The 11765-nt window shown below is 39.2% G+C and overlaps 1 protein-coding gene across 1 annotated transcript in view; it reads left to right on the top strand.

The window, feature by feature from the left end:
- LOC142945214 (cytosolic phospholipase A2 gamma-like) overlaps positions 1 to 9992 on the top strand; it is a 26606-nt gene extending 16614 nt beyond the window's left edge. The window contains exons 4-13 of the mRNA XM_076086634.1: positions 168 to 354; positions 3557 to 3659; positions 3884 to 4021; positions 5618 to 5683; positions 6192 to 6341; positions 6452 to 6598; positions 9087 to 9170; positions 9286 to 9440; positions 9568 to 9739; positions 9820 to 9992. Coding sequence (XP_075942749.1) covers positions 168 to 354; positions 3557 to 3659; positions 3884 to 4021; positions 5618 to 5683; positions 6192 to 6341; positions 6452 to 6598; positions 9087 to 9170; positions 9286 to 9440; positions 9568 to 9739; positions 9820 to 9992 — 1375 coding nt within the window. The remainder of the gene's footprint in view (positions 1 to 167; positions 355 to 3556; positions 3660 to 3883; positions 4022 to 5617; positions 5684 to 6191; positions 6342 to 6451; positions 6599 to 9086; positions 9171 to 9285; positions 9441 to 9567; positions 9740 to 9819) is intronic.
- Positions 9993 to 11765: the final 1773 nt, after the last annotated feature.

Genomic DNA, 11765 nt, shown 5'->3' with positions numbered 1-11765 from the left:
CTGACAAAAAAGTTTAAATAACAATCAAACACAGTCACACTTTGTGGACACTCAGTTGTGTCATGTTCTGCTGGTTTTCCCACAGGCGTAACTTGCACTCACATAGTTTGCTGCAGTTATTGTCAGTTTTTTTTCGAGTAAATATTGAATTTTTCCCTCTCTTACAGGTCCATGTCCTCCATCTACAGTGACCCAGAGTGGAGCAGCAGCATGGACACAGCCGTGTCCAGGCTGTCAGGTCCTGGGGTTGAGCTGGAGGCAGCTCTGGCCTGGCTGGGCGAGAGAGCAGAGGAGGAGCACTTCTCTCTCTCTGATATCTGGGGTGTCTTGACCTCTGCTGGGATCATGAAACAGGTAAAGTGCAAACATACACGGCAAAGCTGAAATAAAGAAGCAGGGCTGACCCAGTGCATTTGTTCAAATGCCCTTAAATGTATGGAAGCATAACAATGTGTGCCCTTTTACTAAACTATTCCCTCAATGAGAATGAAAGACGATGGTCAGGGATGAGTGCCTTGCACAAGGATACTGAAGCTTCCTACTCACAAGGCATAAAGTATCATCAGTTCACAACATCACAACATAATGCTATGACGGGGTGGAAAATTGTCTATTATCTCTTTTCATTGGCAAAAGACAGACATCAAGAACGTTTCAATAAATTAAAATTGCAGGTGAAGGATTACATACTGGATAGTTTGTTCTTTGTATTTAATTCATTCAATATCACATGACAATGTTAGAAGATCAAATATCGTCCACCATATTCTTTCTTATATTCCAAGGTACGTCAGCTAATTAGCTAAGATCAATGTAGTCACACATACATGTAGTCTATGTGTGGCTTTTTTTTAATGTAGTTAATATTTTCTTTGAAATTAAAGCTGCATAATTAGATGTTAATTGACTTAAGACAAATTGAAGTGGTTAAGATTTGGAAAGTCCCTTATCGAGGGAATTAATCATCTTGCACTTATTTGTTGGTTAAACCACCATTTATTGATAATCAAAACTAATGTCAATCAATCAGAGAAAAAGGAAATTATACAGACGAGAAACTAAAACTAGAAAATGCATTTCCTGCTGAAAATGCGTTGGAATGCTGAAAGCTGAAATTAATTGCAAAGACATTGCTGAAAATAGATATCCAATAAAAAAAAATTGCAAAAAGGTTAATAATTCAACAAGTTTAAAGATTACAAATATGAGAAGTGATATCACACCTCTCCTGAAAGAGCTGAACATTTTGATATTCGAACGGTTTCTGTGGCTTAAAAAGTTTCATCAGTGGTGATATTTGTAGTAGTAGAATATGTAGTTGCAGTAGAAGTATTATTAGTAGTAGAAGTATTAATAATTAGAAGAAGTAGTAGAAGTAGTAGTATCAGTAGTCGTAGTAATAGCTGTAGTAGTGCTCGTAGTATTTAATATAACAGTAGTAGTAGTAGCAGTAATAGCACTAGTAGTAGTACTAGTAGCAGTCGTACTAATAGCTGTAGTAATATTAGTACTGGTAGTAGCATGAATAGCAGCTGTAGTACAAGTAATAGTAATAGCAGTAGTGGTAGTAATAATATTGATGGTAGCAGTAATAGCAGTAGCAGTAGCAGTAGTAGTAATAGTAGCAACAGCAAAAGTTATAGTAGTAGCAGTAGTAGTAGTAATACTATATTAGCAGCAGCAGTAGTAGTTGTCGCAGTATTAGTCAGAGCATTACGTTTTTCAACAAAAAAGCCTAATTTTGAGCTTAACGTTTAAATACAGTTAATCCATGAGGCTTTTATTTTGAAAGAGTGGGGCTGGGTGGGGGAGAAAGGAGAGGAGAAAGAATCAGAATGTATGAAACACAGAGGTTATTAAATGACAGTCTTCATCACAAGCATTTCAGTTATATTTCACTCTGTGGAGCTTTTATTTTGAAATGGGGTGTGGGGGAGAGAGAGAGTCTGTGAGTCTGTGTTTATCAACATCACTAATTAGCTTCATCAGAAACACCTGTGTCCTTGCAGCCTTTTAATGGAGATAAAACAGGGTAACACCTCTCAAACAAATCATCAAAACTCCCATAACCGTAGCTCCTATTGCTCCGATATTAATAAATGAGAGGAAGGATGAGTTGAAGAACAGATCCTGTAAAAATTGTGTCTGTAGTGTAAAAAATGTGGCTGAACTGGCGATCTAGAAATGGGGTACCGTGTTCTGTGGAAGATGTTTTTGAAGCAAAATTTAACATTGGTCTCTATGGAGCAGAAAGTTGGTTTTTTTAAAGTCAGAAAAGGGCTGAAAAAATCATAAAAGTTAAATTGCTGCAGTTCAAAAAGTTTAAAAGATATAAAAAAACTGAATTATGCGGCAATAGATCAGGATTTTCTCAACAGTTTAAAGTTAAAATGGTGTCTGTAGCTGAAAGTATGAGGAGGTAGAAGGATTTTAAAGTTGAAGAGAATTTGAAGATGTTCTCCATAGAAACCCATTCAAAAAAAATGTGCAAAAAGCTTAATAATTCAAAAAGTTTAAAGGTTAGAAATATGAAAAGATATAGCACACATGAACTGAATGAGCTGAACATTTTGATATTTGAACAGTTTCTGTAGCTTAAAAAATGTGGAAGGAGTTAAGTAGCAAAATACGTACGGAAGAAATAGAAGTTGAAGAAGTTGGATTGTTGGAATGCTTAACAGCATTCCAACAATGAGCTGCAACAGTGTAGCCGTCACAAGAACATAATGCAGTGGTTCTATCATGAACATTCAAACTGGCAGTGTTATTTGTACTTCTGCTAATGAGCCATAACTATTTACTATATTTCAATTGTAAAAGATATACGCCATCTCACCATCACATCCCCCGCCTCCTTTATTACTTTTAATACAGATAAGCTTTTTAACTTGCAGGTAGACTCAGCTGCTATTTGCTGGATAAACCAATTCTTATGTAGCCGACCTCAAAGAGTTTTAACTTCAATTATTTTATGTCTGACAGTCTTATATGCAACCTAGAAAATGTCCCACTACTTAAGTATGTAGATGACATGTCTTACCAATGTAGAGTCATTAATCATGTACACTTACCTTGTTACAGAACTTATGAAGTGATTTAATGATCATCTTTGGTTGAACAAAGGATGTGTCTAAATGTTAACAAGAACAACCTGTCAAACCCTCTATTTAAACCAATTACAGTTGTGTGCCAGGAGGTGGAGCAAGTGAAGTCCTGGGGATTGTGTTTGACCAATCTTTTACTTTTACAGATCATGTGGAATGCCTTTACAAAAAAGCACAGAGAAAACTCTTCCTGCTGGGCAAACTAATGAATTTTGACTTCTGCCAATGTACTTTAAACCGTCTCTCTGTCGTGCCCCCATGGCGAGGTAATCGCCGTGTGGAGAGCTATGTAGGCAATAGATAGTTTTATATGTTTCATATCATATAAGTCTCAAAACTAAATTCAGATAGGCCATGTAAATATAAACATATATATTTTATAGCCATGTGTAAATACAAGAACAATATCATTTCTAGGTTTATAGTTCACTTACCTGACGCTTTCTTGGCAGTTGGATCATCGAAATCTTACTGAGGATGGCAAGAACGCCTCCAATCCCTATCCCATCTACAACGCAGTAAACAAAAACTGCCTGCACAATGGCCCTGTAGAAGGTACCGAACACACATAACTATGCAGACAAACATGCACACAGCTCAAACTGAAAAGATGCAAAATTACATATTAAAGGACTACAGACTGCAGCTTTAGATAAGTACTGAGTTCAGATTTCCACTAGATTCTTTCATGATAATCAATCAGGTCTCTAACTCTGTAACATAAGTGTAAGTTATACTTTCTCAGTCTTTCTGCCTCTGTGTACCTGTGCTTGGCTCAGGTAAATGGTTTGAGATGACTCCTCATGAGGCTGGCTTTACAGATCTGGGTTTCTTCATTAACACCTCTCATGTGGGCAACAACCGTGAAGCAGATCGTGGAGGTAAAGGGCCAGAGATGGACATGATCAAGCTGCAAGGTATGTCTGGCTCTTTTGACCGCTAAAAACAAAGTCTCCTAAAAACCAGGAAATCTGTCCATAAGCAACTGTACTGAAAGAAATGTGACTTTAAAGTTGTAGTCTGGCTATTTCTTTAACCCCAAGACACCTTTTGTCACATTTACCTAATGTGTTCATATTTTCTTTTGCTTATCAACGTTACAAAGCTAACAGCCATATTTAGCATTATGGAAATCTAGCGAGAGTATACAAAGTTCATTTTCTCTAGATTTGTACCAAATACCATGTCAGTGTAAAAATGTTTGGAAGATATGTGGATTGTGAAGAATAAGTCCAATATTTACTTGTTCAGGTTCACTTCTCCCATTGGAGGTAATAGACTCAGGATCGGCCGCTAGTGTCCTAAAGGGGCTGGGCCGTGGTGAAACCCTTGTGACACAGATACAGGAAACTGACTCTCAGTGGGGTCTCTTCTTTCTGAACTGTCTCTGGCTGCGGTTACGTATGACCCAATGACGTCATGAGTCATGGAATACAGTATCCTGTAGTTACTGTAAACGTTGAGTCCATGGACGGGTTTTAGGGCTCAAGGATCCTGGGAAACTTAGTTAAATGGCTCAGCTGCCACTTTGAGTGGCGAGTCCCGACACCTCCATCCAGGATTTATACACCTCCAGATTCAGGAAACATCAATGCAGATCCCTCCCACCCTGGACAGAACCTTTTTCAGCTCCTCCCCTCTGGTAGGCTCTATAGATAACTGTACGCCAAAACAGCCAGACACAAGAACAAAATCTTTCTGCTGGCCGTCACTCTGATGAACAGTTAAATCAGTCATGTACTGTCAATAAGAGTGCTAAAGGATGCCTTGTGTGTCGGTATCTGATGCTGTGACAAAGCGTCTGTATTTGACTCCTTGGGATTAAGAACGGACTGAATATGTATACATACCGTATTTTCCGCACTATAAAGCGCACCGGATTATAAGGCGCACCTTCAATGAATGTCCTATTTTAGAACTGTTTTTATATATAGGGCGCACCGGATTATAAGGCGCATAGAATAGAATAGCGTCGTAAGCGTGTCTCTTGAAAGGTGCCATTTTGGGGTCTTTATACACACAAGTGGTGTTGGACTAGGAGTAAGCACAGTACCGGTGTTTACCGCGGTGCAGCTTTGTAGTTTACCAGTCGTACTGAAACATTTTGACAGAGCGCCGTGTACAACCAGTATGGATCAACCAATTGATCCATATATAAGGCGCTCCGGATTACAAGGCGCACTGTCGTTTTTTGAGAAAATTAAAGGCTTTTAAGTGCGCCTTATAGTGCGGAAAATACGGTACTCTTTTTTCACTACCTATGTACATAACAGTGCTGTCTTTTCTTAACCATTATTTGTCCAGCTTTGTAGTCCTTGTGCCGAGCTGTTCTTTATATTTCTGTGTAAGTACCGGAGTCAAATTGCTTGTATGCCCACATATTTGGCCAATGAAGGTTATTCTGATTCCGATTGCCCATAACTTAAAGTATACTGCACGCTAGAAGATGTTATTGTCAGCAGAAGTGGCAGTTTTACAGTGCGTGTCCTGTCGGTTTCTGCTTTGTCATGCAGGTATAGTGGGCAGCGCTGTAGCAGATGAAAAAAGTCTGGTCCAATTTATGCCTGACTGGCTGAAAGGTAAAAATCTTAATTTGTCTCATAATTGGGAAAAAGTAAGGAACAAATGTTCAGCAGTAGAAATGACTAACTATATGTGTCTGTGCATTCAGGTCTGGTGGGTACAGCAGCTACTGTTAAGAACAACTTACTGGATGTGGTGTTTCTCTGGACTGAAGGTATACAGCTTTATACAGGGACGACCGTTTATACAGGTATACAGGGACGACCGTGGCTCACTGGGTTAAGAGGGTTGTCTGGTAACCACAGGGTCAACGGTTCGATCCTCGACTAGGACGTGTCATGTGTCGAAGTGTCCCTGAGCAAGACACTGAACCCCCGGCTCCTGGGGTGCCTATTATTGGCAGCCCACTGCGCCTATCATTTGCAGCCCACGGCAAATTTCGTGTATATGTATATGACAATAAAAATGGTTTCTTCTTCTTCTTATAGAATAATAGCTTGTATAACACATTCCGATGTTGCGATGTTATGTGTTTTTAGTCATGTAGATTTATATTTCTAACAGTTCCACAGCAGATCAACAGTTTCTGGGACGTCTTGGACCGTTACATGCGTGGGTACCACAGTCTTTTGAAGCTAACAGAAGTGATCAGAAAAAACACTGAAGATCCCACCGTTTTATCTGACCTGGACAACCTAAAGAAAACATTAAAAGGTACCAAAATTAGCGATGATGGTGATAATCTGAAACTTCACATATGCAGAGAACGTTTTCTGGGTGATCAAAATAATCCCGCAACGATGAATCCTCTTCCTATTCTCCAGAAAGTATGAATTTAAACCCGTCGGTATTTTTTGGAAAGAAGAGCCAAGAAGAACAAAAACTGATTTTTGAGCAGTGGCGTCAGAAAGTGTTGGCACCCTTACAGATTTGGAGCCAGAGTCTGGATGAAGCACCAATCAAAGAGAATGGTCAGTACCAGAGTCATACCATTCTTTAACTACTGTCTGTCCTGCTACTGTCTGCAACTTGTTCAACAATGCAATTGCGTTTTTTAACATGTTTCATCGTATTATGGCCCTGAAAATACTCTAAATACAGGATTGGGCCAACAATTTTAAAAACGGAGGGCATAAAAATGAATAAGAAAGCTAATTAACCGAAGGTTAGCACAATAGCTGCACTGATTACCTATACCAGACAGGATCTCTCACTGTAAATACCTTTAAGTCGTTTAAATTGAAAGCTGAATTTCTACGGGACAGTGCAACAAGCTGTTAACATACGTATTATAATGTATAATTAATATTGTAATTTCACCGTTTCGGGTTGTTATGGCTAACCTTTTAGCTAATTGTTCCTATTAACACATACACCAGACACAAAATAATATTGTCATTCATTCACTTATTTGTATTCATTTGGAGACATATCTCTGTCAACATGCATTTTGAACTGAAAATGAGAACAGAGCATGTCATCAATAAAATATAGCACATAAATACAGAAAAATCATATAACAAATAGAAAACATGAATAACAGTTTCTTTCAACTGCTAATACACGTTGTTTTAACAGGCCTCTCGCTGCCATGCTGGTATTTCGTTATTGTTGTTGACAGGTACTCACCTGTAGTCTTTTTATAGTGCTTACATACGGGTTGATGACATTAAAGCTGTTTGGCCAGTGGCACAGGTATTTGCCAATTGGTCCATGGGTGTGGCATTTTAAATGGCAGTGTTTTGAAAAAGCAAAAGAAGAGAGTATATGTTCAATTCATGTGTCTTATCTGAGAACTCTGTGCAGTGTGCTGTTGAATTGCAAACTGTGTGCAAAGCAGAACATGTGCTTAGATTTTTGGAGGCTTGAGCTGAGGTTTTGTTCTCTACGTGTCATTCTCAATAAGTGTGCTTGTCTTTTCATTACATTCTTTACATCTTTAAATCAAAGTTTATAGGTCAATACATTTGGTCAACACACGTCTCTTACTCGTTTTCTCGGTAAGGGATGGCTGAAGTCCGTCGCACTGGACAGCATTTTTGCTTTTGTTTGTATACAATTTCTTTGTGGACTTCACAATGGTTTTGCAGAACAAAATAAGCACAGATAAGAAGAGGAGAGTGCTCCGTTTTATGTCCATCGCCCTCCTCAAACCGTGACTTCAAACGTCCGCTCCGTAGGACTGATAATGCCGCTCGACACGCCGCTCGCAAAGCGCTAAAATAATAGCGTGCCTCCAGTAGTAGACCTATAAAATTCAGAATTTAACTGCACAACAGCTTCTAGTATAGACAGCAAGGTCAGCAACGCCTGTAATCCCTATCCATGTTGAATTAACCACTGGTAGTTGCTTGGTAATTAAGGCTGATATTGTTTGTTTTCCTCCGGCGGCGTGACGAATCAGGGAAGGACACGTCGTGACCATTAGGACCCAATCAAGTAGCAAATGTGGGTGTCCGCGTCATTGTTTTCAAAGGTCTCCATTTCTGCACGTCCACACTAAAATGCAACCCCCAGAGTTTTAAAACTAAAATGCTTTGAGTAGTGTTTTAGGGGCTCTAAAATGCGGGAGAAATGTGGACGCTAGGCGTGAATGTAACGAAAGATATGCTTTTAAAACCAAAACATAGTAGTGTGGATGTAGCCTTAGGGTGTTAGCAATAGCAATCTGTTGTTACTATTGAATTGTTTTTGCTGCTTTGACTGTCAAAGCACTTTGTGAACTCTGTTTTTAAAAGGTGCTATATAAATAAAGTTATTATAATAGAAGAAAAAGAACTGTAATCCAAAACATCTCCAACATTACTACCTTTCTAGACTGTTTGAATTTTCAGCAATATTGTGAGAGTGAAGTACATGAATATATTGACTAAACATAACAGTGTTGTACTGCACACTGATGAAGATTTTCATTTTGCACTGAAAATGTGTATATTCTAAATAGAATATAGTACATAAAGACAAAATAAAAATCATGAATTACTATTATTGTTGTAAAAGGGTACTCATACTCATAGTCACTTATAGTGCCTTCATCCTGATGACTACAAACAAGCAATTAGGTGTTTGGCCAGGTGGCATGTGCATCGGCCAAATGGTCCATGGGTGTGGCACTTTGAATGGCGGTGCTTTGAAATGGCAAACAAGTGACTTTATGTCCGATTCATGTGTCTTATGTAGAGAACCGTGTGCAGTGTGTTGCAAAAAGTGCCATGTTGAATTGCAAATTGGGTGAAAGGCAGCTGTTTAGAGTGTTGGAGGCTTAACTGAGGTTTTGCTCTCCGAGTGTCAGTCTTTATGTCATATTAGTGTGTTAGCAATAAAAAAAATGTATAGGTTAGATGTTGTGTTTACAGCTTGCTTTGCTTCCCCCTAGTGGCAAAATAATTCAAAAAATGCAGCTTTAAGTTTTTTATTACTTACAGTAACTTGATCATTTGGGGTTCTCTGTTTTACCAGTTTCTTTGCTAATCCAAAAAGTCATCCCTCTGATTGGGAAATGGGAATGGGGAACAACTGAAAACTTCCTCTACCAATACCCAGGTGAACCTCTGTCACTAAGCCTAATACCTGTACATGTATTACATTTACACTCCTTTGATTTGCCAGATATATGGTAATAAACATTTGCTATATTGTGATTTGTGCTGTTGGGAAGGTGCTGCGGTGCCATCTTGTATCAAACTTAAGGAACACCTACAGCTGATAGACGCTGGTTTGATGCTCAACATGCCTTTCCCTCCCTTCCTGGGAGAAAAGAGAGATGCAGACCTTCTTATTGCTCTGGACTATGGGGCTGATGACGCCTTCAAGGTGAGACGTTTGTAAAGTGAGTGTTTGTGGTTGCCCTTGTGTGATGTAGGTATATTAATGGAGCCCTAGGATTAACAAATGTCATAAGGCTGGCTAATGAGAATAAATCAAACTGTTCTCTGGTCAGATTCTGACTCTTGCCAGAGAATATGCAATGGCAATGAATAAGCCTTTCCCAGAAATAGACGACAAAACCCTGGAGGAGACGGCATGGCCAAAGGACTACTATGTGTTTGAGGGAAAAAAGAAGGAACCCACGATTGTTTACATGCCACTCTTCAACAGATGCAACTGCAAAGGTCTGTTACACCCAAGCTCACAACACAAAACACTGATGTCAAATATGTTCAGAATCATTAACAGTTTTATTCTGGTCCAGATGCGAAGGAGGTCAAAGCAAAGATGGAGGAGTTCTTCATCTTCCAGCTTCCCTTCAGCCAGGAGAAGATTGAGTTTGTGTTGGAGACGGCGAAAGCCAACATAAAGAACAACAAGGAAACTCTGCTGGGGGAGATGGACAAGGCTGTTATCCGCCGTCGAGTCAATATCTAGGGTGGTCAGTTTGAGTATGTGGATGGATTGACAGACCAAAAAATGATGGATGTGGGTTCAAATTATTGAACAATTATTTCATATCATTTCTAGAACTCTTCATACCTCTTCTTCTTCTTGTTCTTCGTTAATCCTTCTTCTTCCTACACCTTCTTCTTAGGCATGATGTACAGGCTTCAGAGAGTAGCATTCAGACTTGTGAGAGAGGTTCTTCAGCTAGATCCAATTGGGGGAAGAGTGAGGTTTTGTTATGTGGGGATTGGCGGCAGGACATGCTGCCTCAATTGCCTGGTCAGCTGCATGGCCTAGTACAACAAAATCAATGTAACGTGTTAAACACAGAAACAAGAAGCAAGCACAGCAATAAAGGTAGTCTCAACACAGCATATAACAGGATTTAGCGGTCCATTCAATTCACAACATGGTAAAAACTTACAATGCAATAAAGGTTGAAAGAGAGTGGGTTTCATGAGTTATCCTTCCCTTTCTTGAAGCAAGGTGATCCGTGTCTTTCTTCTGCAGGCCGAGTGAGACCACTGGTTGCACAGTGATCTTTCAAAGGAGAACACCAAAAACAGTCGGTTCTAACTAACACTGGAGTTGAATAAAGAAAGAAAAAAAAATCCATCGTGTAGGAAAATGGGAGGCGATGTGTGCTGCCTTGTACTGTAGGGTCTGAACAGTGGTGGGCCGTCAGGGCCAGCAAGGCCTTCTCTGCTGGCCTAAACAGAATCACAAAGTTATAGCTATTTTATAATTTAATAATTTTTCTTAAAATCTGGAAGGGTTTTGGCTTTGTTCCATGGTTCAGACTTCAGGCTCTACATGTAGGCCTCTATATGCGCATGCTTTTTTATCCTACATGTAGGCCTTTCATTGTTCACTTACATGGTGAGGTCCCAACAATAGTCAACCAAGTTCAGATGATTTACAAAATGGATTTCCACTCTAATCAACAATTATATAACAGACAAGACAAATGTAAAAAAAAAAAATGTTTTGCAGCTCTCTAGTGGGGTAATATGGTACTATAAGCTCCTTAGGATAAGATGGTGCCTGACCAATCAGGGCTTTGTAGGTAAGCAGAAGGATTTAAAATTATATTCTAGATGTTACAGGGAGCCAGTGGTGAGAAGCTAATACAGGAGTAATATGATCTCTTTTCTTAGTTCTTGTTAGTACACGAGCTGCAGCATTCTGGATCAACTGGAGAGATTTAAGAGACTTGTTTGAGCAGCCTGATAATAAGGAATCACAGTAATCTAGTCTAGAGGTAACAAATGCATGAACTAGTTTTTCTGCATTCTGCAAAATCAGACAGGAAGTGCCTGATTTTTTAAATGTTAGGTGAAAAAAGGCAGCCCTAGAAGTTTGTTTTATCTGGGAGTTAAAAGACAAATCCTGAGGCTGGCTAACTACAGTAGCTAACGACTGAGCTTCCATGGTGCGGAGCCATGCTTCTAACGCACTAAGCCTCGCCTCCAACCTAACAAACTACACTTATTACATGTACCATTATCCTTAAGGGAGGCAGAGGAATTATTGACATGTCATGTTTTTATAACTTGGGGAATTAACAGTTTACATTTTTTTTCCATACCAACTACTGAAAAGGCGTCACACAAATCTTGACTGTCTGACGGCCGAACCAACACTCTATGTATGCAGTGATGTCACTCCAAAATGGCAACATAAATTTCATATTTCTATATATATTTAGTTTAAAGAAAATATGCTTACATGCATATCTTTCCAAGAGAGAGGTGAGAAAAT

Source organism: Anarhichas minor, unplaced genomic scaffold (assembly GCF_050575085.1).
Source record: "Anarhichas minor isolate MPS153535 unplaced genomic scaffold, ASM5057508v1 ptg000007l, whole genome shotgun sequence".
NCBI lineage: Eukaryota > Metazoa > Chordata > Actinopteri > Perciformes > Anarhichadidae > Anarhichas > Anarhichas minor.
The sequence above is the reverse complement of the archived record's forward strand: the minus strand, read 5'-3'. Positions and strand labels throughout refer to the sequence as shown.